Below are 26,926 nucleotides of genomic sequence, written 5' to 3' on the forward strand. Positions count from 1 at the left end.
TGCATCACACTGGTGTCACAGCTTCTGCCATCATGATACATGACTCATCAACCAGAGATGTGGCTACACGTAATACTGAAAAATAAAGTAGTGAGTGATCAACATTTCAGGCCCTCTGCTATGGCAAGCACAGAACAGGCAATCTCAGACCAAAGTAGGTATTAGTTATTTATACATATGTTACACGTGTTAGTGACATTACAGAAAAGATAAAAACACATTTTGGTTTTTCTGTCTGTGCAAATACAACAAGAGAAAAGATGATGGGTTTAAAAGCATGGTTCCAACTTAAAGACTGTTTTTGGTCTGCGTACAAAAGAGTTCACACAGCTCTATCATCATCTAAACTGTATTAATGAGGCTACAATTGCACATCCATACGCGGTAATATCCATTGCTCTGCATTATAAATACTAAATGTGCTCCAAAATGTATAAAGTGGGTTTTTCTTTTCTTCAGTCTCTTCAGTTTGCTGAGCTAGCCTCCTTTTGCAACATTTAAACTCTATATTTGTTCAGGCTGAAAACATTATAGCACCTCTTCGTTTCAGGAAACGCCAACAAATTGCACTTTATCCAAAGCTGATGGCTCCCTCTGCTGGTCAGAGGATGTTATTGCTCTGAGGTGCACCACTGCACCCAGTCCAGCTCAGGTCCTTGGCCCACTGGCCCTCTCTGGTGACTCGCACCTTGACCGGGTCAAATCTCCAGAAGCGCTGTTCTCTGAACAGGTAGAGGCGACCGTCTGGGCGGGTCAACGCCCCATTGGTCCCCTGTGGCACACCAGTCCAGTCTGTCAGCCTGCGGGGGTAGTAGGGCTCTTGGTGCAGGGCTCTGAGGTTGAGCACAGAGTAGCGGGAGCCCTTGAAGACGACCATGTGACCCAGAGGAGCGTAGTAGAAGGCACAGTCTGGGTGGCGAGGAAGCCCCAGCTCAATGTTCTGCCGAGGGAAGCCCGGGTCCAGCACAGAGCCAGTGTAGCGCCACATCCGCTTCCCTGCACAACATCATTTATACATTTGATTATAGTAGCTCCACAAATTCAGCCAATACAGTAGCTAACATTTTCCTTAATATGAAAAAAAACATATTTTTTCACTTATCTGTTGTGCTATTTATCCATCTAGATTGTTCTGGTGTGAGTTGCAGAGTTTTGGAGATATCAGTCTTTTAAAACACCCAAACTATACATTTTTCAAAAAACAGCAAGGTGGAGTATTTTGAGGTTATGTTTCATGAGGAATGCACCATTCTCAGACAATGACTCTTTGAGTTCGCAGACAACAAAGGACACAGACAACGATGAAAATGATTTATGGCGTTTAAATAATTCCTCAGCGCTTTACATAAAAATGCTCTGTCTGTAGCAGATAAGTAGAACCGAGATAACACTGTCAGCTTTTTGCCAGGAAAGTGAAACTTGGCAGTAACTTCAAACAAGTTATTAGCCTTTAGCACACAGGTGAAGCTACTGTCAAACTCCAGCTGAGTCCTTCCGTGCAGTATAGTCTTTAAATAGGCACAACAGAATCTATTTTAGGGGCTTTAACAGATATGTGAAGTTAGCCAACAGGTTAGGGAATGTCTTTAAAAGGAAGTGTGAGTCACATTAATGAGCTCAGTGAAGCAGTACCTTTGAAAAAATACCACTTGGAGTCCAGCGGGGAGAAGGCAGCAGCCTCGATGGCAGCGGGGAGGTCGGGCCAGCGCTGACGGAGAGGCAGCGGGCCGCTCACGACGCCTTCGGACGACACCGTCCAGTAGATGCTGCCCCGAAACACCAGCACTGTCTCATTCTGGTCTGGATGCACAACAACAGCACAACAATTGATAGTTTGGCAAAATATTCTCAACTGGAGGAGAATTTAGTTGCTTTTTCCAGAGCTTTACAGTGCCTCGCGTGGCCTTCATCAGTTGACAATTTGATCAGGCATCATGCAGTGTGTGTCATTACCCACAATGCATAAAGACTGATAAATGCAGCTGAAAGCTTCAGAAACATTCTGCTGTTTTTCCAGTTTTGTCTAATTTCAAGTAATTTTGAAAGACAAATACAAGCAGGATTCTCTTCTGTTCTGGGCTGTTTGAAGTCACATCACTGACCACAGTCATGAGGGATGTGGTCAAATGCTTTTTCCTTAATAATATTTCCTTTGGACCTCACCTATAGTGATGGCATCAAAGACGCCCTGGCAGTAAAGTGGCTGCCCTGTGCTCTGATGCCCGCTGTGAAGCTCTGTGAACTCCCACTCCTGCAGCGCGGCGTGCAAAACCTGGCCTGGCAGCCTCACAGGGCGATCACCTGACGGTTTACCTGAGGGCAAAAAAAACACAACACAACAGGACAGTGATTTAAAAGGCAGCAGACACGATGACTTTGTTGGTTGTTGTTCTTTCAGCAGTGTTTAACTTTCCCAGGATTCATGTGGTTATAAAAAGGTGATTATTTAGAAAAATTGACCAAACAAAGCCACGAGGATAGACTTACTGAACACGGAGCAGTTTAGGTTCTCATGCATGTTAAAGGCATTTTTAAGTACTTCCTAAATTGGACAGCATGGGACCAAATAGAAAGACAAACAGTGGTGTCTTCCTCAGACAATGTTGACATTTAAATAGGCCTGTACAGGATGTGGCCTGGTTGATGTATACTGATGGATGACATTATACTGCACCGGAAATAAACAAAAGACTCCAGATAGAGCGCATACTGCAACCTTAAACACACGTATTGAATTTCCAGGACTATAAAAAGAAAGAGCGCACTCAACTCCTGATGTACCAGATGAGAACCGTACAGGAAGAATCAAAGCTGAACAAAAGGAAAAAGTGCAATATACCAAAAGCATAAAGAGCAACTGATGGTGCTTCAGACTTGAATGTTGCCATTTTTGTTTGCAAGGAGCTGAACAAACATTTGTGTAGGAGGTGGATAAAATCAGCACACCCAAGAACAGGAGGAAGAGAGCAGGAAAAATACTGTAGATACACACACCGCCACAGTGGATAACACAGGGACGGCTGCCCATTAAGGCTGTGTGTGCGAGCAGCGTTGTGAGATAAGGGCTTGATGTCTGACTTCACTGTGTTTACATTCATCAGCGGGCAGAGAAAGAATTCACATATTTTGCTTTTGCTGGATAAAAGGAAACAATATCACAGTGTAAAAACACTACTGCATTCAAATATTCAGTGTTTATACTTCAGTGTGCGAGAACGATGAGCAAAATGTATTTAGAGGAAGTTAGTTACATTTCTGGGAGGTTCATCGAATAAACTGCAAAATATTTTACTAGATGATGTTTTGTGGCTAAAAACTGAACCTGCAAAGTTTTCAAAAAATGAAAATACTCAAGTAAACTACAAGTACTTCAAAAATGTCATTCAATTAGAAAATGTAATTAGATAATATTTATTCTTCTGTCACTGACATTCGTATACAAGAGAATATATAGTGTGCCTCCTGTCATACACGGGATGAATATATATTTTAAACTGCAACAGTATACTGACTGTAAACTGATGAGATCCATCTTGCTAAAAGGCCACTGATGAGTTCTGAGCTTGTAGGTACCTACTAACAATTATTTTCATCCTGATTATTCGATTAATTGTTTTCATCTGTACAAGGTTAAATACCTCATCACGACCTCTGAGAGCCCAAAGTGACGCCTTCAAACCGCTTCTTTTGCTCAGCAAAGTCTAAAACCCGGAAACTCTTTTACTGTCGGAAATGACAAAGACAAGCAGCAAATCCTCACACTGAAGAAGCTGGAAACAGAAAATGTTTGACAATTTTTGCTTGGAAGTGCAATAAGTAAGAAGTGGCTACCTGTTGAATTCAGGTGTTTTGAATTCGTGTTTCCATAGTAACCACTAACTGCTGCTGACTGTATTCTGTTTATACCATTTATATCATCCATGACTGTAGCTACAGCTCGAAAAAAAAAGACATTCTCAGGTCCGTGACTAGTTAGATCGCATTCTATACGGAGTGTTTTCACACTGCTGTTATTTTCATTTAAGTAAAAGAACGGAATACCTCCTCAACCGATGATTTTCATCATACAGTACATGATGTATGTTACATACATGTTTTATTTAAAGCAAAGATTCGTCATGGGTGTTTATGTTTCTCGTCACAGAGCGATAACAGGAGGTGAATCAAACTGAAGACTGACATATTCAGGCTGCCTCACATCTGCTTCTTATCAGATCACAATGCCAACACACCAGGAATGGTAGACACACACACACACAGACACACACATACACACACTGCCTAAAGCTCATATCTTTAAGCAAATGTAGCATTTTCACAGTGCCGGCAGTCCTGTCAGTTGCGGTTCTTGTCCATGTCTGTCTCTGGAGCTGCCTGACATTTACGTGGGAGCAGCTGCACTCTGCATTTATTACTGCCAGAGGGAGAGAATCAGGTTGATAAGCAGACATGAAAAAAGCATGTTGCACTCTGCTAAATTCCACCCGAGCAGCCACTTAAGAATCCTTTTTGAATGAAGCAATAAAAAAAACATAGTTGAGGGTGAACAGTCTCTTCTTTCTTTAAAGGCCGATGAGCAAACACATTCAGCTTTTCAGTGTAAAACACATACAGCTCAATGGCCGACTAAAAACTACTCATCTGTGCTCACTGCTGCTATTAATTTAATGGCTCTGGATCACTGGTCTCACAATAAATCAGAGTGGCAATGAGTGCCGTGGTTAATGAGCATAACCGAGCTGGAAATGAAAATGTGTCCATGAGCGGTGGCTCGGCTGAGGCGGCGGGGTGGTCAGTTAGTGTGAAATCCAGGGTGAATGAGGGAGGTGCTGAGGAGAAAAGGCTGGCAGAGACCATTTTAGGAAGCTGAGGCCAGAATATCTCCAGAGAGAGAGCGAGAGAGAGAGAGAGAGAGAGAGAGAGAGAAAGAGAGAGAGAGAGAGCAGATGGGACGCCTCAGATATTAAACAGAAAAGGAAGCATATGGATGCAGCCGGCCTGCAATCTCAAGTTCAGAGTTCAATCATCCAAACGACAGTGAGGAAGTCCTGCAGCCACGCAAACATTCCTGCACAGTGTTGTGTCTCCACTTGCAGCTGTGTTACACCTCAATTCAGGGTCGAAGCAGGGAAAGTACTTTATGCGCTATTGCATCTCGAATACCACGTCATCACAGACCAGGGCTGAGTGGCTGCTGAGGCTCATTTTGTCACAAGCAAGTAAGAAAACAGTGTTTGGGGGGGGGCAAATACATACATACACAATTACAGACACATCAAAATGTTTGTAATATCTGAATATGAATAGAATACAACATTCCCTCTGTTGTTATGAATCATTATTATTTATTCTTGAATTATTTCCAGACAACGTGGGTCAGCACATCCACAGGGACAAATTCGAGTGGAACACCACCAAGGGTTGGATGGCTCACCAGTAGATGTATACATCTATACAGGATCGATTCATCTATTTGAATTTGCATCACCTTGATTTGATTGGTATTTATGTCTAATTAATGAGTAGTTTACTCTATATTTTGTCCGAGAGGCTAGATATTTATTTAATTAAATTTAGTCTGCTCAGAGATGGCTGTTTAAAATTTTAGGATTAAAAAGTGGATTTATCTTCGCTCCTGTTTATCAACCTGACTGCAGCAGCGATCTGCAGAGGTGGCCTCCATTGTCGGGTGTTTATGTTTCAGCAGTGTTTACTGCCAGTGGGACCTGAAGGGGAAATGATCTTTACAGAGAGGAGAGGAGAAAGTCTCTGCTGAGTGCTGAACTCAGTGAGAGTTGACCTGAATTCAAACACAGACGGACGCAGCCTCGGTGCGTGCCACTGCTCACTAGCTTCTGGCTACAGGACAGATAAGTATACTGCGGCCCAACTTGCTTCCAATATTTAACATTGGTTTTAACATTGTTGGAAGAAACTCAGTAACGATTCTTATCATTCTGTTCAAATGCAGAATTCTTCAACATTATACATTTAACTTATGGAAAAGTAATAAACTTCAACAACTTATGACACTTCAACAGGGTAACTGGTTATCTGTAACCTATTACATTATCCAAAGCAAAACCTTCCCCACACTGATCAGAAAGGCGTTCTTGTGCAACTGCATGGCAGCAGGACAAAAAACAAGCAACGAGAGAACTTCTGCACAAGTGGAAACCTGCCTCACACATGCCAGGAGGGGTCAACACACTCACAGTAAACAGAAACTATTATATTTGTCAAACATAAAGACGTACATAATAACTCGTACACTCTGCAACAACACCGGCAATCTATCACAACAGAGCTGACAAAACTCCCAGGTAAACACTGTGTACAGCAGCGAGAGGCTGGATGATAATAACACACAACCTCAGCCCTCCTCCTGCCTGTGATGAAGTCAATCCGTCTGTTATTTTGACGTCCACACCACCTCTGCTGCCCTCCGTCTGAAGCTACTTCTCCCAGCAGCTGAGAGGCCACAGGCGTGAAACAGACTTCCTCAGTCTGCTGAAGACAAACTCAACTCAAAACACAAGAGAGGCTGTTGTTACAACTCTTCGATCTCTAATCAAGAACTGTTGATCCAGAGGAATACAACCAAAAGTGGCTGCAAAAATTTGTCTGTTCTGTGTCTTTCTGTTCTATAAATGGAGCCTTTCGGTAATCTCCTTCACAAATAATGTTGCCACGGACTTTTAATCACATTCACAGCCGCGGGCTTTGCTTCACAGGAACTCTAACGAGACTAACGACTACAAAGAGAGCATTCTGGATCCGATACAACTCTCATTTTAAAAACTGTTCCAGGTTGTGAAGACATGTTTGAACTCTCAACATGCTTCGCCGTTCTACCCATTCTTGTTCTGTGTTTGCAGCTGGTGGCCTTTGGGCCTGCCTCTCTGGCCTTTTCACAGCTCAGTGCCATGACTCCCGATTTTAATGGGCAACAGAGCAAAAATGACTCCACTTCTGGGTTTCCTCAAAGACAGTCTGCTTTCATAAAAAGGCAGTAATTCATGTGATTGCCTCTATGAATTCCCATAATGGCTCGTTCTAAACTGCAACCTCATTTTCGTCTCATTCCTCATCTTTAACTCAGCCGCCCCAAGGCCAGACAGTGAGGCATTTGTCATCTGTCCACTAGAGTGCTTCTTTTCTCAACCTTTCAAACACTAAACCCGAGGAAAAAGTGGTAAAAATATATGTGTGTGTTCAAGGAAGGTGCTGCCTTTAACACTTCTCCTGACCTCGGGACGACTAAGAAAACATTTCCCTTGAGTAGCTGTAGGAAGCTGGACGAGACACATTAAGTCCACAAACAGGACCTGCAGGGTCAAACAGATCATCATCTCACCGTAGAGCTGCTGCACGGCGATGATGTCGTCCCAGCTCAGGACCAGACTGCGCCCCAGCTTCCTGTAGTACGGCGACATCAGGGCGTGACGAACAGGCGAGTGCTCCAGTCCCAGAGTGTGTCCGATCTCGTGGGCGGTCACCATGAACAGGTTGTGTCCCTTGTGTCCGTTCAGCGTCCACCTCTCCGCCCGGTCAAAGTGGGCCTCCCCCCGGCGAGGCAGGAAGGCGTGAGCCAGAGTTCCTCCTGACAGTCAAAAAGGAGGGAAACGGTCAGAGGCTGACAGATGCACACTATCACTGTGTGAGGTTAAAGGCACAGTATGCAGGATTGGTCGCCGCTGTTTGTACACCCACCAGGTGCGGTGAGCAGCTCTGGAGAAAAGTTCAGTTGATGGGCAGCTTTGATATTTGAGACTCAACAAACAGCTAACTATCTTTCTCCAGAATCACTGACGCCCAGAAACATCCCAAAAGCAGCATAATAATCAGAAAATAAACAGAGGCAGAGGCGTCTCGGCAGATACAGACATGCCAAAACACTTCTAATGGATCCTAAGTGGTGACTGAGAGGGATTACTTGAGTCATGAAAACTTCCTTAAAAGTCAAATTAGACTAAAAGGTAGTTCTACATTTACTTAGGACAAGTGGTGGCTAGATTCAACCTTTGTTTACAGATTTGATAGTAATGGAACAGTTTATTTTAATGTGTTAGTATTTGTATTGCATATTTTAGAGTCTACAGTCAAATGTATTGTTGGAATTAGTTGATTAGCTCCAACTTTTAAACCAGGACTGTCTCAACGAGTCGCACGATGAGCACTGATGATTAAGACAATTAGTATAAAATATAAGAAAACACTAATATTACTGTTAATGTAACTGAAGTTTTCTCTCCACTTTGTTTTTTTTCTTGCAAAAAAACAGTATTTTACCTTGCGCACTGTATTTCAACTCAAATCTAAATAGGAAGAATAGGTGTCAAACATGGAGGCAAATTAGCAAAGGCCATTAAAAAGCCCTCACGCTTTGACATCCAGGTCTCAATCAGGGCTCCAAACAACAAACTACAAGATGTGGTCTCCACCTGCATGTCTGACCACCAGACATGCTTCCATACACTAACCTGAGGTTTACATGATGTTCATGTTATTGTGTAATTCAGGTCAGAGCAGTGTTTGATCTAACCATCTTAAGCGGGTTAATTCCTATGTGCACATACACAGTGGGACATGTTACGATTTATTCATGCAGCAGGTTGGGATCAAGATCTCATTGCAGGAGAACAAATTGCATAGACAGGGGCTCAACACAAAACAAACATCAAACACACACACACACACACACACACACAAATCTGTTACAAATTACAGATGTGATCAGATAGGTAGATCAGTGGCGACATTAATCATCATGCGCTTGTCCCTCACCTGGCCCGTCGAACGCGTTGCTCGCTCCGTCGTTGTGGTCTCCCTCATAAAAGGCCAGCCGGATGTCTGCGGGACCTTCAGGGCTCTCTTGGAACACCAGGCCAGACACGTTGCTCCACAGCTGGAAGGCAGCGCGCACCGCCAGCCGCACGGAGCCCAGAGACAGGTGGCGGGGCCAGTTCACTATCTGGTAGGTCAGGTGACGTTTGTACCACTTCTCGACTGGAAGAACACACACACACACACACACACACACAGAGGCAGAGGGAGGAACAGAGTTTTGAGACATGCAGGTCTGAAGCTCACAATCTTATTCATCACAAACTCAGAGCCAGTGCAGCTGCAGATAAGCTCAGATCACTGCAAATAACCCTAGCAGTCATCCTGTAAGTAAGAGTATTCAACCTTTTCATCTGTACAGCATGATTTAGAATAATAAATAATGGAAGAAAGCAACACAAAGTAGTTATAAGAGTCAAATATCTGGATGCAAGGAACATTTTATGCTCATCCAGAGAGATGAAAACTGGGAATTAAGTTCAGGACAGAAGAAGTTAAACATTCCTTTAAACTCCGCCCGTTTCATATTCCATCATCAAGTTTAGTTTGTTGATCTGACTCAAATCTGACTCCTTATCTTGTATACAGAGCCACCACTACTACATTTATCTCTCATTGATATCTCCACTGAACTGGAATCCTTCAAGGGAACTTGTTTAGTGTTCCACCGAAGGGGAAGAATACACCTTTCCCTCTAGAGCTGCTCACCACATGGAGGGCAGCAGACGTTGGTTGGCACCAGACATCTTACAAAAGCAGAGCGGTAGGCGGGAACCCATGCCAAAAATGTGGTGTGTATCAACAAAAATGTTAATAAGACACAGGCAACGCACAAAAAAAACCCCTGAGTGGTTCAAAGACAGGATACAGGCAGCATAGATACAAAGCCTTCAAACACTATGGAATAACAAAGAAAATGGGAATTTAACTTTTAATTTGTCATTGCTGACAATCAAAATGTATCTTTGCAACAAAACAACAACTATACTCTCTCAGACACCTTCTGACACCTTCACAAGTAAAACGCAAACTACAAAACTGCCATTTGTACAACCTGACTCATATTTACCTATTTTTTCTTACCTATGTTTATTTGACAGGGACAGCACGTGTAGGCACCATTACATCTACTTAACATGCAATCAATGCTATGTACTGTATATAGGACTTCTAGCCATGGCTCAATTGTGGTCCTGGCCAGGCTTTTGAGGAATAAAACATCTGATTGAAAACACTGTAAAACAGACATAAAAATTAACAGCAAGACAGACACAGACAAAGAGCCACTACAGACAGTGAATGAAACCAACAGTAAAGTAAAATGACTGAAAAGCATAAAATGCAATGCAGTTTGTTTTCATTCATGCCTGGCATTTCTTTTGGTTTTGAAATTTAAAGCGTTTCAACACCAGTAAGTAGTAAAAAGCTTTCACAGACATGTTTCATTATTATTACTAGCTACTAGAGCAGCCATGTATTTACATCTTGCATATCTGTATTATAAATATGAATGCGAGACATCCTGCGTTCAGACGTCATGTTTTGAAGTAGTGCCTCTCCACATCCAGAAAGAGCCAAAATGAAACCCATGTTCGCTCACAGCTGGATAAACTAACAAGCACTCTTAGTGCTCGCTTGACTAAACAGTTTACTTCTACACGTGTCTGTGGTTTCTCAGCTTAGACGTAATTACATATGTCACAAACTTCAGAATCACACATTTGTTCGGGGTATAGAGTGAAGCGGGGAGTCATGTTCGGCCGTTCTTTAATTTAGACCACGTTAATCTCTTCAATATATACACAAGGATTAACAAAAGTAGCAATCTGGACAAGGAGCAAACACAAAAGCAAACACATGGAAAAGCTCTCAACTGTGCAGAGCACATTCACAACATGCAGACAGAGAGGCTGCCTCGCAGGAAACAGTCATTAGATGAACCTTCAGGGAGAGGCAGCTGGAGAGTCCGGACGCAGGGTAACTCTGGCCGGCTGAAGAAGCTGTAAAATGCATTTTCAATACCCATTTTTTTTCCTTCACAATACCGATAACAATTCAGATACCAGTGTGTTAAAAGTTTTTGTGTGGATGTGTTGGATGTGCTTGAAGATGCATGGGATTGTGAACTCACTGATACTGATTCCAGCGTTTCAGGCTGTAAAGGACAGATTTCTAACGTGAATGTCAGACTCAGAACAACTCTGGGAGGAATTTTATTGAGAGTTGTGCGTAGAGTTTGCCGTAATAATCATCTGAAGTCAAAGCTGATCCATCAAAGCTTCTGTTGTAATGAAAATGGCTAGCCACTGCGTTAGCTAGCTGAAACTACAGGGGGTTATACCATCGACTCTTGTGGTACAAAGTGGTATCTGGAGACAGGACGGGCTGGGGCTAGCTGGTTAGCATGCTAACTTCAGTTGACATCTCTGCATCACAATACAGAAACATCCACACTGTTGTTTCTTCACCTGTTGTTAAGAACATTAGTTATTATTATTATTTTTTTACTGTTTTAAACTTGAATTTTATCCATGTCTAACAAGTTGCGCCTTTACATATAAACACATAAAAATGAGAGCCTTCGGACACACTGACACAGTGCAGCGGTAGTAACTCAAAAAAAATGAGGGTCCTGAAGTGTTTGTGCTTGTATTGGTAAGAAGGGCTTGAGAAGGTGAGAACGAGAGTCAGATTCACGGGGTACTGCACTTAAAATGACTCGCCACAAGGACTTTATGCATTTACACATACTTTCACATGAGGATCAGCTAGGAAGTGGCCAAATAACTCAAGCGCACTTACAGTTGTCAAAATATTTAAATAAGCGGCCGACGTGTGTTTGTCCTGATGTGGAGGCCAAATGTGAGTGGGAGGTCCGCATTACACACCTCTGCTCAATCACACACAGAGCACTGAGGCAGCCAGGCTTGAGAACCCCTCGAGTTATTCTGATGCCACTCGTGCTCGGTTAAATAATATACAGCAGAGCTTCATGTGAAAGATGAGGACGATAAACCAGAGGTATGCACCACATGCTGTGAACTGAACAGCACCCTGGAGAGAGGAGAAATCTCTGGATAATATCTGGAGCCATTAAGACATGGGTCTGGCAACAACATCAGTGTGTGTTTTTGTTTGTGTAAACACAAACAGAAGTTGTGCTTCAGCAGCAACACAACACACGTCTCGGTGAGAGTTGTGTAAACTTGATCCTCAGCATTTTTCATGCAGTGTTCCACAGAAAAATTAGACAGAAAGAGCCCAAAACACACAATAAAAAAAAAATAGGATTCAAGAAGGTAAGATGTGATGTCACTGCTGTTTTCCTGTGAAAGTCTGATTCAGTAGCGGGACACTTGAATGCACTGCCTTGTTTTCCCACCCCAGTTTCAGTTTTCCCTCCCGGCTGAACAGTATCCATCAGACTTGCTGTGTGTGGATCTGTATTCTCAGCACAACTCCGGCGCCTTCTCTCCGTCCCCGGCCCTCCGCAGTGTAAGAGGTCCCCGAGGAGAAGCAGAGAAGCCAGGAAGTAAGATACACAAGACATTCCCCGACTTCCCTTATGGAAGCAATTACCATGATGCCCTGTATAGCAGCAGTGTGGGGCGGGCGGTTTATCACAGTCATTAGGAAGTGACTGAGATCATCTGATAGCCAAAGTTATTGTTTGCGGAGGTGCAGAGAGATTTGGTTTGTTACTGGTGTTAACTCGCAGGCTGTTTGAAGCGAATCTCAGCAGGCGAACGCACTCACTCAGTGCCAACCAGCTCATGTTCACCAGATTCACAATGTTAGCACTTCAGGATGCTAACTGTTGCTAATTTGCACTTCTAACCACATTGCCCTGAATTACTGAATGAAAAATTTCTCATATCATAAATTAAAAAGATAATCACTTATTCTGTCAATCATCTGATCGATGGGTATAGCTATTGATGAGCTGAGCTGAACTACAATCTGTGCATTCTGATGAAACAGTTTAAAACCAGTGTGTCAAACGTGAAACATTTCAAACAGTGTCCATGAGCAAGGCACAGATCTATGAGTGAACACCTCTGAAAAACACACACACACTCACCTATCACACTTGCAGGGCTTATCTTGGACAAGGGTGGTGGAATGTCAGCTCTGTAAATATCAGTGGGAACGACCATCAGATCCAACCGCGAGTCAAGGTCTAATTTCAGTTTCCATGAAGCTAAGAGGCGGCCATGTTCACGCTAAACAAAATCACATCACACCACAGCTGAGAGCGAATAAACAGACTGACTCGTCCGCATGTTGATGTGGCCTGCAGGCTGGTTTTAGTAGCTAGCGTCAGCTGTCAAGGACAAACAGCTCAAAGAGTTACGCATTAAGTTCAAGTCACGGATGGCGCGTCTCGCACGTATCTTAACTATACAGAAAAAGAGGTGAGCTACAGGGGAATGGGGGGACTTCCACTGGAAATATCAATACTGCAGACACTTGTTTTGAGTTGACAGTGCTGTAAAGTAACAAGCCAGAAGGTGGTGAGATAATTTAGCGGTGGACTGAAGGACTGGCACCAGGAGTCCCAGGCGAAAAACAAGGGCTGTGCACAACTGACGCTTCAAATCAAATGTTTCTGCTCTATCCACACATAAATCTCTGCCTCTATACACACTATATCTGCTGCCACAGTGTGATAAAGCAAGCCCATGTTTGAGAACAAGGCGGTGGTGACAGCCTCACTATGCAGCTACTCGCAGTAATAGGAAGTCACTACATTGCTAAACTACATCAGTAGATATATGATCAGTGGATATAAGAGGTTTGGCCTGGGGGTGTAAATAGAGCTGCTCCTTGTGTAATAACACAGCTACCTGTCACATGAGTCATGTCTGGGACTTGAATAATGACAGAGTTGTTTTCTTCATCAAGGCCAGGCTGTAATCCATCCACACACTCAGTCACTCAGCAACATATTCGCTCATTTAGCCGGCGAAGATATCTGGCCGTCGAGACAGGCAGCCAGCCTGGCAAACAACGTAATCCAGTCAGTCAGTTGTGGATGTGTTTACCGGGAGGGAAGATGTCAGGTACTGACACGAAGAGGCAGCGGCAAACATCAGCCACCGCTGCATTCCCTGAACGTTAGCCAACGCTGTCAGTGACAGGAAGGAATGCACAGGCTTCACACATCATGAGGCTGGAGGCACCAGGCTGCTGCTGCTGCTGCTGCTGCTGCTCATTCACAAAGAGGAATGACAGCAGCAGCAGAGACAGACAGCAGGAACACAGGTAGTCAAAGGTGCAGACACACAGCCTGAACATTTCAGAGCCACGAAAGGAAATTGAAACCCAGTGATTCCCTGATCCGTTTGGCTTCATCAGCCCATAATAAAGACCCTGGTGTAAGAAGTTCATGTAGGATGTGTGGAGGATAAATGAAAAATCTATTCAGGTTAAAAGATTTTGCCCCACTCGATGTCTTCCACAAGTGTTTAGAAGAGTGGAGAAATTACACCTCTTGGTAATTCTCAAGGATTTTCTGTAAAGCGCCTCGTAAGCCAGGAGGGAGGGATGTTTGTGCTCGATTACTCCACGCAGTCTGCAACAAATGTGGCTGCTCAGCTGCACCGTTAAACACTTTAAATCCCGTAGTCTTTATCCGGTTCAAATTGCAGCAACCTGCTCACTGATGAATGCAGTTATTACTGCGTCTAAAGCAGAAAATTAGGATAATCTCCAACTAGAGCCTCAATAATTATCTTAAAGGGAAACTGCCGCATTTGTGGGGATACAAACCTGAAGAAGAGGAAACCGCTGTGACCCACAAACCTTTACATCACTTCTCTAAATCATTTCAGAAAAAAAGAAGAAAAAGCTACTGAAAAGGGTTAAGAGGCCTCACAAGGGATTCTTAAACTTTCTCAACCCACAGAGCAGACTGTGACTCCTTAACTAAACATACAGAATATTATCGTTCAGAACTGAAGTTCAGGTTTTCTCCCATTGGGGATGACGTACAGGATACATGGACTTGTCTAATTGCATCTAAAAGCAGGAATCCTCCCGTCTGACGCGTGCAACATCGGACGCCCCACCAGCTTTAATTACACCCCTCGTGTCTATTTAGTGCTCTAGTTTACAGAGGTGGGCCCTCCCAGCTAACTACGGCTCTCTGTGACCACAGGACATGTACAAGGCAGTGAATAGATATCACAGCTTACTGAGGTCTCCACTGTAGAATCACACATGCAAAAATGGCGTGCACCCAGTACCTTGCCCTGCAGAACGCCTCCTGCGTCGCTGTGCTCGCCCCTTTCCTGTGAAGATGGCGTTTACCCTCTGAGCCCAGATCTGCTGGCTGCCCTCATCCGACACCCCACAGCGAGGCTCCGACATCTGTCTCAGGGTGGCATCGTCCAGCTCACCTGTGACGGGAAGTCGGGACAACCACTGGAAGTCGCTGCAGAGGGAGGGAGGGAGGACACGTCTGCATGATGCCCTTGCTGAACAGATATTTGGCTTTTCAAAATGCAGACGGAGAGATTGGACGGACAGACTGATGGATACCATTTATCATGTCACAGGGATGCAGTGTGCTCTGATGGCAAATTGAATCTGCACTGCATGAGATCAACAACTATCCAACAATCGGGCCAAACAGAGCTTTTTCAATCAGCATTGTTACAGTAGAGTCAGCGTACGGGCCAGAGGGTGAGGTTCTTCAAATTCCTGGACGGTTCAGAGAGGGTTCAGGAGGTGAGGGTGTGTTTTACAGCCCTGCGCTCACGTTCAGCCCCGGGGCCTGTCCCACAGCGAGCTCACCCTCTCCCTCCCACCCCCACTGATGAACACGACCAGCTAATTCTGATCAAAGTGTGGATAAAAAATAACACTATCACATCAAGTTAGCTGAAGGACGTCTGATGAACGACTGTGATTTTAACACTGATAACATGGTTCTCAGGCTCTTTGGCTTTAATCAATTTTCAAGCCTGAATAGTTGAAGAGCAGCTCCCACACCTACCAGATAGCTGACTGCATCTCTGCTGTACTGTGGATGTGGTTGTCTGGGTGGAGGTAGCCATACTTTTCCAGAAAAACCTGCAATTGTTATGAAAGCACTGCTTCAGAAACACTCCAATGAAAGACATCAGAAACCAGACCATCATTTCCTACTAGTGCCCATATTTTTAAGATAATAAGGTGCCTCTTTTGGGGGATTGTAGTTTATTTTACACACCTACAATCTCACTTTTTGTAAGAACATGCTGTGGTAAATCCCCAGAGAGACATACCTCCCCTCGAGGGAACAGAACAGAAATCATAAAAGTGTAAAGATAATGTTCCATGTAGCTGCTAGAGGCTGCAAGACAGATGTATAGATTTAGACCACCCATAAGAGAGCGAAGCCTCAAGTGTGTCCCTGAAAATTTAATATAAGAGATCATGCAAAACGTGCAAGTCAAGAATAGTTCTGAAGGTTAACGCCTATAAAATACAGCAAAAAAATGAACCAACAGCGTTCATGACAACAGCTGTGGTTTGGGATTCGCCCTGTTGATGGTTTAATAGAGGGATCTCTGTGTGTGTGTGCGTGTGTGTGTGTGGGTTTCATGTTCAGACGACAGCAGGCGCAGCTATGATTACAGATGTGGTGAAGGTGGGATGGAAATTAAAATTGGGGAGATGACAGGAATGTGCAACCAAGTTGTCCCTTTGTCCCTATGAAACATACCAGGAGGTTTTATTTTATGGAAGAGGGGAGCCAGGAAACACATGTAATGGCATGATGCTGGTATGGTCTTACAGCTTTAATGTGTGGCCACCAACAACAGCTGTCAAATTAAACCAGTGTGGTTTAAGCCACAGAGGGGCAACTCAATTGAAAAAATCTCAAAGACAATGGGGCACAAATATTCTTTTAAAAGAGGGTTTGGTCTCCTTTAATGTCACTATGCTATATGGCTTAAATGGTCTAAATATGTCACTAAATTGCCACATTAACTTTATATGCAGACCATAAACCAAACACATCAGTTCTCATGTCAGTATGTGACATTTCACATCTGCAGTGCTTAGAAATATATTTCTAAAGACAAAATTAATTTGACAGTGTTATGGAAAAGTCATCCTTCACATATTATTTTTTTAAAAAATGTTCTACATTTGAGGCCGTGCTGATCCTGGCTGTATGTATAGAAATTAAAATAACTGCAAAATCAACCACCACCAAACCTGACATAGTTGAAACTCATCATACAGCTAAGTAAGAAAGTGGCAACCATGCCCTTCACCATTAACTGAGCTTGTACATGTGATGGTGACAGACCCGCTCATGTACATGAGCACAAAGCATACTTACCTCTTATTTTCTATGCAACATGGGCTTTGCGTGAAAAAAAACATGTTTGACGATCTTAAGTCATGCACAGAGAAATACAATGTGTAATATGTTGTCTTACAAAGTGACCTTGCTTATATTTTTGGTCAATTAGACATGTGAAAATCTTTAGTATTTAACGGAGGTCTAAAAACACACTTTAAAACCATGTTTATAAGTCAAAGTCATTGAATTAGTGCCCTAAAATGTAAATTGGTACCAGTCACCAAGTTTTAAATTTAAGTTATGTTTTGAGGGTTGTCAAAGGGAGCCTCCGTCTCCGTGACTGCAAACTACACATGTCGGTTAAAGTTAGCATATTAACGGGTTATCTTACTTTATTCACACATCTGTCGGAAACTGAGTCTAAATAAAGCGGCTCGTCTCGGAGCGCAGTGTACCTCCGGCTCCAGGACCAGCGGTGATCCTCCGGCGGTCTGAGCGGTGATGAGGACGCTCACAGTCAGGATCCAGGCTACCCTCATGGCCGGTCCAGCCCCACGCCGGTCCGGAGGTCGGCGGCTCATTGCGGGACGACCACGCTACCAACACGCTGCTACCTGCGTGGCGCATTTCAGTTCAGCTCCAAGTATTTTCTCCATTGTTGGTTTTGCTGGCTGTCAGTGAGGGAGAGCATGCTGCTGCTCGCCTGATGTCTCCATCCATGAGGAGTGCCGGAGCCTGATTCAACCCGCGGGAGTGTAATGGGGCGGGCCGGTACCGCCCCTGTGCCCGCCCAGATCAACGTCAAATAATAATGTCAGAGCTGTACAAACGGTCTCATGTGTTCCAAATGATGTATATGAACTCACACAAAGCACAGAGAAAAGATCACAGTTTTTAATATCATTTTGGAAAGAAAAAAAAAAAAAAGGAACCCAAGTAAAACATTTCCGCTCATACAAAACAATGGTACGCATCTACCTGACAAAACATCTGCAACTAGAATCTGAGGAAAATTAAAAAGATGTACAAAGAAATGAAACAAAAAAATAAACCCCCAAAACAAACATTTGACCACATGCCAATCAGCCCCAAAGTCCTGTCACAGTATCTCAACACATCGTTCCCCTCTCTCGCAGATGAGCAGTAATAGTCGGGTTGTAGAAAAGGCACACAGATGAGAATGTCTGATCTATGTCCTCTTCCCCACCCAAACTAAACACTCCCTCCATGGTGAACTCCAGGGCTGGAATGGTTTCCATCTGCTCAACACTTAGTATGGCCGGTCTCTTCTGTCGTCTCTGCGGTCACCTCTGAGGGGAGAAGACAAAGATGTTCTGTTAGCAAAAGGCCAACATCTTCTGTCGTCATTGAATCAACGGCTGCGTTAACGAGGGAGACAAGGGTGAAATATGGCGTCAACGTGTCTCATTCCCCCACTGCTTTACCCTCTGTAAATGGATAACATCATTTACTTTCGTTACAAGCAGATCGTCCTTTAACACGGCAATTCACCTTCAGCAAGTAGTAATATATCAAAACATTTAAATACCCAAGACCCTCAAGGGGAATAAAAACACCAAGTGGAGGATGCAGCATGAATATTTTAGACACTAGACAGACTTCACAGCCTCACTGCATAGTAAGCAGGGAAATTGACTTTCAATTTGGAATTAAATATGTTGCAAATTCACACTAGAAAAGTGGCCAAATTTAGTAAAACTGCATCAATTAGTATTCAAATAAAAACCATTAAAGTGTTCTGGTGATGAACACCATTTCTCCACAAAGCATCAAGGTAAATCCTCTGCTGTGTCTTCATCTGAACTGTACATTGGTTGTTGTAAACTTCATGCAAAGACAACGTACCTCAAAGATTGGAATATAGTGCACTAGTAAGCCAGTGGGACACAGCATTTGTTACAGTTAGATTGTTTACTAATCTCTCGTGCCCTCTACTGGCCACATGATAAAACTACATCAGCAAAGACACAGGGATCATAGGTCAGTCTGTGCAAAATGTATATAATGTAAAATAGAAATAGGGTTTTAACCTACCGTCCTCCCATTTTGTAGCCACCTCCGAATCCTCCGCCGCCGCCACCACCTCCATAGCCGCCACGGTCTCCCCCACGGAAACCTCCTCCACGTCCTCTGAAGCCACCACCTCTGTCACCACCATAACCACCTCTGCTTCCACGATCTGTAAACAGTCACGACAAAGTCAGTAAGACAAGAAGATATGCAGAAGATATGTCTCAAGTGTTTTTTCAGTTTTCGCCAGCATTGACATCAAATCAAAGCACTCACCTCCTCCACCTCCAAAGCCTCCTGCATCTCCTGGTTTGGGTGCACCACACTTGTTACACTCTTGTCGTCGTGCAAAGTTCATGTTGCCACAAGAGCTGAGGACAGAAATCAAAGCGGTATTTTAGACACACAAACTTCACAACTGAAGCGAAATGAGAGCCATCTCCAATTTATACAAGGAATATCTTGAAAATTACATTAAAAAAAATCAAATCTTTTTCAACAAACCTGTTGGGGCAGGGCCAGTCTCCTCCCTTAATGTCAAAGTTGGGGCCTCCACCACCACCACCACGACCTCTGAAACCTGTTGAAAAACAACTGGTCAGTAACTTCACTGCAGCATTGATACAAACACTTCAATTAATTTCAAACCTAGGCATTTCAGACAGCTCAGTTGGGTGAGACCCACCTCCTCGTCCACCCCTTCCTCCTCCCATGCCGCCTCCTCGCTGTGTGAACTCAGCTCTGCGGGTGGCAAATGATACCTTGATTGGTTTGCCATGGAACTCCTTTCCTGAAATGACAAGATAACAAAGCTTTTACAGGGACACTGAATGATATTGGAGTTTGATTAGAGAATTTCAAAGATCCAGTGGTCTCACCATCAAACCAATCAATAGCAGCTTTGGCAGAAGGCGGGTCATCAAATGACACTGTAGCTTCTCCTTTTGGCCGGCCGGTGGCCTTGTCAGAGTAGATGTTGATCATTGGCTGGCCAGTCTTCTTGTTTACCTGAAAGTACAAAATGAAACCATAAATTTGAATACAAAGTAGTAATGAGCAACTGTTTATGAAAAAAAGGCCAATCTGTCATTGACTTGCTTAAAGACCAAAAATGTCACATTCAAGTAACAGTACACAGCAAAAAAAAAAAAAAAAAAGAATCATTCAGTACCTTGATAATACCAATTTGCTTGAAGTAGTCGCCAACTTCCTGTACTGTGGCTTCTTCTCCCAGTCCCTGGACAAAAATGGTGTTGTTGTCAGAGTTGTCCTGCTCACCACCTGTGAAGAAGATCAATGGAGAGAAGATGTGAGCAATAATTATACACTACACGAATAAATCAAGTGAACACGTAAATTGTAACAGTATGACACCTCGTCAGCTAAACTTCAGATTATTCAATCTGTCCATTAAGGAAATGATTGTGAATCAATTTCGCGACTGATAGCACTCTAGTTTTGTGTTCTCCTGGTGTCCTTGTCACAACTAGTAGCATGGGGCAGTACCTGCAGCCTCATCAGGTTGCACAGGTAAATCCGTTGAAAGAATCCAGACACCATGGTGAACGTAAAACCAGTTATGTTGCCTGTAACATCATCCAGAATGACCAGTTTGGTGGTGGGTCACCTCATAGCGTTGGTCAGACCTTATATCCTGACGAGGGCATTATTGCCATTGACTGGCTATGTTGTTCCCCTGACCCAAGTCCAACTGAAGACCTATGGAGCTTTATGGATTGTTGCATCCAAAGTGCGGCCACAGACTGTCCAGGATCTCACTGATGCCCTGATCTAGGTCTGGGGGGAGCTCCCACCAGGACACTATCCGTCGACTTATCAGAAGAAGGCCCAGACATTGTAGGGAGTGCATAGATAGACTACTCAGTAACATCATGAGTTGCCATGATAAAATTCACGCAAGTTGGATCAGCCTGTGATTCCAACTATTAACTTTGATTTTCAATGCGATTTTAAATACTGCCCTCGGTGAGTTATTGTTTTTCCCTTTCCACTGACTGTTACGTCAGTTTGTTCTCAACAAGTTATAGAACGTACATCAGTAAAAGATGTTGCTCTTTGTGTGGTTTAAGTCCTCCCTCATTTATTTTTGACCCACGTATATGGAGACCTTTCACTTCCTGTGTCCATCACACAGTTGGAGGATGAACAAAACATTTAATCACGTAATGATCAAAGACAAGTTTACCTGGTTCATCCCTTGAGCCGTAGTCTCGAGATCCTGTAAAACAGAGGAGAGGATGGAAAATAACACTTGAGGAAGGAGTCTGGAAACTGTCCACACTGTTTCACACAATCATTTTAACTTCATTCCTATCAATGCATAATGATCAAGAAAATTAAATAAATGTCAAAGTTTACAGCTCTCTGATGGGTGTTTTTATACCGTTGCGCCACATACCAACACCTTGCAACAAGAACAGAATTGTTCTGTTTTCTTTTGAGCTTACACCAGAAATGAAAACCACCAAAATGTCTCCCGTTTTAGAAAGTTTTCCTTCTTCGTCCTGGGAACACCTCTGTCATAAACAATCAGCCCTTGTCTTCATGCAACAATACCATTATTTTATCTCAGGCTCCATGTTCTTTACCATATCTGAAGTCATTTATGAGAATTCCTGATAATAATAGGTGGAGTCCCTTTCGATCTGGACATGAAACTGGTGGCATTCACTGAGTTTTTTTTTTTAAATCCCCCTTTTCTTTTTGCTAACTCCCCCACCGACACAGTTCTGATGCTCGTCACTTACCACCGTAATTTTTGTAGCCACCACGGTCACCACCTCTGCAGAGGAAAAATTGGAGATATGATGGCTTTTCCTTTGTCCCAACTGAGAGCTCAAAGCTCCCCTACATCCCCATCAGTATGCACTCCTCCCAGGGTGTGCGACTATGGTGGAAATGTCTCACACGAGGAATGCGTTAGTCTTTGACATTAAGAGATCAATGAACAGACGACTAGGCAGCTCTGACTGAACAATCAGGCAGACGAGTGAAGACAATTACTACATGTCACTGGGTCACCATTTACAAAGAATTTTTTAAGATTTGACTTTCCTTTTATGTAACCAGATTAGATACCAATCGCTGGAACACCAGCTGAATTTGTTTTTTTAAAAATATGAGGCCAAATTGGTGTGAAGGGGTGTAGCAACTGATAAGCAATCTTCCACTGAGTGCGTTTATGAGATCCTTTAACTGAGGTCCAAGTTTTAGCTCAATCTCTCTGAATACCTGTAGTATGAAATGTAGATCCATGTTAACACAACACATATGTTCTCCATTGTCAAATATACAACACTTGAATGAAACCTGTTGAATGTGAAGCAGCTGAAGATGTAGGCTCCAGGTCTAGGGACATTGTTTTAGCGGCGTTTCCATTGTTCAAATACTATTCTGTGGTCTTCAAAGCACAAGAAACACCAAAACTGAGTTTCTGGTAAAATAAAAAGTATGGCTGCTCAAGACTTAGCTTTGATTAAAAAAAAAAAAAAAAAAAAAAAAATGAAACCACAGCACAAGTCCCCCGATTTGTATAAGATCAAATAACAAAAAGCAACAAAAAAAAAACGCATTTCTCTGAATTAAACTAATCTAAAATGTTTTCAGGATATACAACATGATGTAGAACAAATGGGACCGTTAACAAGGCATTATTGTGCCAGCTGACATCACGTGGGACTTTGAGATCGAACCAAACTCTACCTACAAAATCTTGCAAAAGGCGAGGCATTTTTTTAATTTTGTTTTTTTCAGAAACAAAGGGTAACTGAGAATTTCCCCTTTTGCAAATTCTACAAAAAAAGGGTCTGGGCCCATTTATTTGGTATGTGTCAATATGGAGCAAATTTTACCATGCGTAGGTAAGCACTTCAGTCAGTCTTAATGGTGCGCCGCAGCATTATTCTTCTATTAGAAACATCTGTTCAGGTAGAGCTTTTAATCTTTGCAGTACTTTTACATTTCAGTAAATGCTGTACAACCTATAAAAACAACACAAGGTGTCCCTCCTGGTTTATGGACAAATTGTTGACCACTTTGCAGAGTTGATAAAGCCTGTCCCAGATTCTGGGATAATACGGTTACACAACCAGGTCGTTGGTGTCTAGCAGCTCCTTTTTGGGCAAGCTTGTTCAGTCTCCATTTCTTTACTTCGGACCCCAATGATAGCAAATAGATCCAGTGGGTCAAACATCTCAACCCATCATTTCATCTCAACAGCAATGTGTAATTAACACCAGCTTGTCTCTTGTGTAAAATCTTCCAAGTCATTCAGGTTTTGGGAACAAAAACAAAAATCTCACAAGGTTCAGGTAACGGGAGCACATTGCAGAGGGTGGTGAATATTACCTACGTGATCCGTGACAACTTTTGATGGATCAGGTTTTGAAGAAAAGAAAGAAAAAAAACTACCACAGTTTGAGGATCTGGAGCACAAAGCAGATGAGTGGTGAAAATCATCTTTGTGGATGGTTTGTAGTTTATGAGTGATGATGTGTTCAGTGGCAACAAGTCATGTCTCATATTTCACAGTGTATAGAGGTACCTTGGGGGCAGTGGCACTATGCAACTTACCCCATACCAGGAGGTCCTCCTCTTCCGCCACGGTCGTATCCACCACTGCGGTCATATCCACCACTGCGGTCGTAACTGCCACGGTCATAGCTGCTGCCACCACGGCCTCGCCCTCTGTAGCCCCCTCCGTCTGAGCGGTCGCCTTGGTCACGTCCAAACCTTCCACCCTGACCACCACTTTCACCTGGTGTAAAACAAGATTTGAGAAAATACGCATCCTGTTCAAGTTGAAGAACTGGTCACATATGTATACACTTGAAGAATGCAGATGTAGTCTCTATCTGGAACTTTTTAATCCAGTCATTTGTACCTTCACTCCATCTTCCATAGCCGCTGCCACCACCGCCGCCGCCGCTTTGTCCCTGGCTACCATATGAGCTTTGCTGTCCATAACTGTCACCTCCTTGGCCCTGGCCACCATAGGAACCCTGCGGTGGGTAAGACGGCTTGTCCCCATACCTTGAAGTGGCGAAATTACATGAAAAGTTAATGTAAAAACAAGAATAGGTACAAGCTCGCATTGATTTGCACTGCTCAGTTCAAAGCTAAAAACGCAGAATTTGTGGCAATGACGTAATGGTGCGGGATCAAACTATTCAGCAAGCGTTTCAGGACTTGTGCCGGGAGGATGGGGAGAAGCAGAGGGGCAAAGCAGACCTGCCAACTGTATGCCAAAAAATGTCAGGTTCATGTGTTTGTGCTGCCCCCCTCCTCCAAAAAAACAAAAGCAAAGTCAAGCTACACATAATCTCAAAAGTCAAACATGAGTCATTCCTCCTTCTGCTGAGGTAACTTCACTGCCTGCAGGCATCCTACAGCTGTTAGAGGACAGGCAGATTGTCTCAGACAGCAGCCGTTTACAAGAATTTGCAAACTTCTGAGTGGGTTCAAACTCTGCTAAACACTGCCTACAGAGTTTGTCTAGGCCTGTTTAAAACAACTCACAGAGCTTGGTAAAACTTTTTTGGGCAGACTACAATTCCTGATGTACTGCTGTGGCTTCTTGCTAATGGAGAGGCTATTTGCACACTCAAGAGTGAAAAAAAACATTCCACCACACTAAGATGTTAAAATGTGTACCTGCTACTCAAAATGCATTCAGGTTGGCAGGTCTGGGGACATAGGTATACCGTTTGAGGGAAATAACACCCAGAGCCGAAATTCTTGTTTATGTACCCATCTTTTATGTCTTTGTTTATATAATTTTACATTGACCGAATGACAGTGAGAAAGCACACAGACAGATGAGACCTCACAATTTAAAAAAAAAAAAAAAAAAAGGTACCCGAGCAATGAAAGAATAACATCTTACCCAGTTGATTCCTGTCCGCTGTAGTTATCGTAGCTCTGCGGCTGAGACTGGCCATAACCATCTGCCGAAGACAAAGAGAACAAAATTAAACAAATCACAAAATCTTTGCCCGATTAAATATCCTTTAACTCCATGATAAACTAAATGTAATCAAAATAATCCTACTAAACTGAAACAAAACCGACTAAACTGGATAAACAGACTTTTCTAAGGGGGCATGTTTTATTCAAATTCAGTGATCTGATCTACATTATCCTCTTGTGATTGGATACTGTTGTCTCAATTATGACCATCAAATCACTCTAGATGCAGGGGTTCCTTGCAGTGTCAATAATCTAAATGTCTCCTTTTGGGGCAATAATCTCAAATATAAAATCTGCCTAAGAAGGATTTTGTTTATTGTGAGGATTCTACAAACTAAAGAGGTACTGATGGAGTGCTCAGTGGTTTACCCTACCACTGCTGTTCGGCTAACGTCTTTTAGAAAACAGACATGTACTATAAAGCTTGTCACACCTGGCTGTCCGTAGCCGCTGTAACTCTGTCCCCCATAAGTGCCACCGCCATTACCTTGACCGTATGCCTGTGGAACAAAAAAGACCAGTTAGTCAAGTTAACACCTATTTCCACAACTGACAGGTGTACATTAATCTGAGGAAGAGTCTTACCTGTCCACTCTGCTGACCACCATACGACCCATAGCTACAGACACAATATAAAAATTAAAAGAAAAAGTAGCTTAGATGGAACCAAAGGTTATGCATTCCATTTCTTATAAACGAGTTATGTTGAATAAGAATGTGTTTGATGACTAATAAATACAAAACACAAGAAATTCATGTCAGACTTTGATTGTTTATTACCTTTGTGAGCCACCGTAGCCTGAATCTAAAAAGAGACAAAGCAATGTGTCTGCATTAATACAAAAGGATTGCTGTGTTTGCTATACAGACTTCTACAAGCCAAGACGATTAACCAATTTATGATGCAACAATGTTTTGAGGCAAAAGCAGACGAGCGCATTACTAAAAGTAGGACAGCGTCACGCAAACAGGCCCGTCACCACGCCAATCCTCTAAAAATGGCGGTCAGTTTCGTCTCGGCTCGGGCTAAACCTTGAAACGAAACTAACTACAATTGGCATTGAAATGCCGTCAGTGGTGCCTCAAACAAAATGTTAGATTAAACATGTTACCAAGTTTGAGCTTAGCTACACGAGTACCGATAGAGTAAACCTGTTTCTCGTTCAGATAGGAAACAATAGCATCGGTATAAACAAAGACGCATTCACGCTCATGCTAAAAAGACACCGTAGGCTAGGTTAGCTAGCCGCGACGAGGCCCTGCCCATTCTGCAAAATATGTACGTATCCTGACGGAACGGCGCAATTGTTGATTCACATTTACAGGAGAATATGTACACAAAGCCGACTCTACTATTATATCATATTTTTTGGACTAACCAATAATGCAAAACTTGGTCCCGCTGAGAAACACGCGCTGTGTTCCCTGAAATAGCCGGAACCCACCTTCTGGCCTCGCGGCTGTCCGCTAAATTAGCTGCAATGCTATTTAACCCACTTTTCATCGTCCAAACACGTACAACGCAAACCCAATCAGTTCATCGTTAAAAACACAAGTTGACTTACCAGTGGCCATTTTGTGCCGTTATATATATAGTTTTTTAAAAAACAAGGAAGTCCGTTTCTTCAGATTAGCTGATAAAAACCCGGGTTAACATCTACGCAGCGCCGCCGTACTGAGCAGAACACACTGCGGCACTTCACGCACACTTCCCCTTAGTGCTGCTTCTTCTTCTTCCTGTCCGAACCGGCGGCTCGC

General features: G+C 43.2%; 2 protein-coding genes across 9 annotated transcripts; both read right to left on the minus strand.

The window, feature by feature from the left end:
* Positions 1–154: 154 nt before the first annotated feature.
* mmp28 (matrix metallopeptidase 28) lies at positions 155–17,900 on the minus strand. Its single transcript, XM_037087548.1, has 8 exons — positions 17,605–17,900; positions 15,848–15,924; positions 15,096–15,283; positions 8,788–9,009; positions 7,358–7,603; positions 2,164–2,313; positions 1,633–1,800; positions 155–996 (listed from the first exon to the last, which is right to left on the minus strand). The coding sequence occupies exons 1-8, from the start codon at positions 17,728–17,730 to the stop codon at positions 602–604; spliced, it is 1,572 nt and encodes a 523-aa protein (XP_036943443.1). The 5' UTR covers positions 17,731–17,900; the 3' UTR covers positions 155–601.
* A 129-nt stretch (positions 17,901–18,029) lies between these two features.
* Positions 18,030–26,909, minus strand: taf15 (TAF15 RNA polymerase II, TATA box binding protein (TBP)-associated factor). 8 transcript variants are annotated; one of them, XM_037087553.1, is made up of 16 exons: positions 26,734–26,907; positions 25,949–25,973; positions 25,754–25,787; positions 25,656–25,668; positions 25,086–25,146; positions 24,084–24,232; positions 23,774–23,957; positions 21,949–21,983; positions 21,387–21,419; positions 20,352–20,461; positions 20,059–20,188; positions 19,866–19,970; positions 19,685–19,760; positions 19,457–19,551; positions 19,205–19,349; positions 18,030–18,459 (listed from the first exon to the last, which is right to left on the minus strand). In XM_037087553.1, the coding sequence occupies exons 1-16, from the start codon at positions 26,741–26,743 to the stop codon at positions 18,420–18,422; spliced, it is 1,245 nt and encodes a 414-aa protein (XP_036943448.1). In that variant the 5' UTR covers positions 26,744–26,907; the 3' UTR covers positions 18,030–18,419. The 8 variants fall into 8 exon arrangements, with proteins under 8 accessions (XP_036943448.1, XP_036943447.1, XP_036943445.1 ...); XM_037087552.1 differs by having other exon boundaries at positions 25,086–25,149; XM_037087550.1 differs by having other exon boundaries at positions 25,086–25,149; positions 25,602–25,668.
* Between the last annotated feature and the right edge of the window lie 17 nt (positions 26,910–26,926).

The sequence above is a fragment of the Acanthopagrus latus genome, chromosome 2 (assembly GCF_904848185.1).
Source record: "Acanthopagrus latus isolate v.2019 chromosome 2, fAcaLat1.1, whole genome shotgun sequence".
Classification (NCBI taxonomy): Eukaryota; Metazoa; Chordata; class Actinopteri; order Spariformes; family Sparidae; genus Acanthopagrus; species Acanthopagrus latus.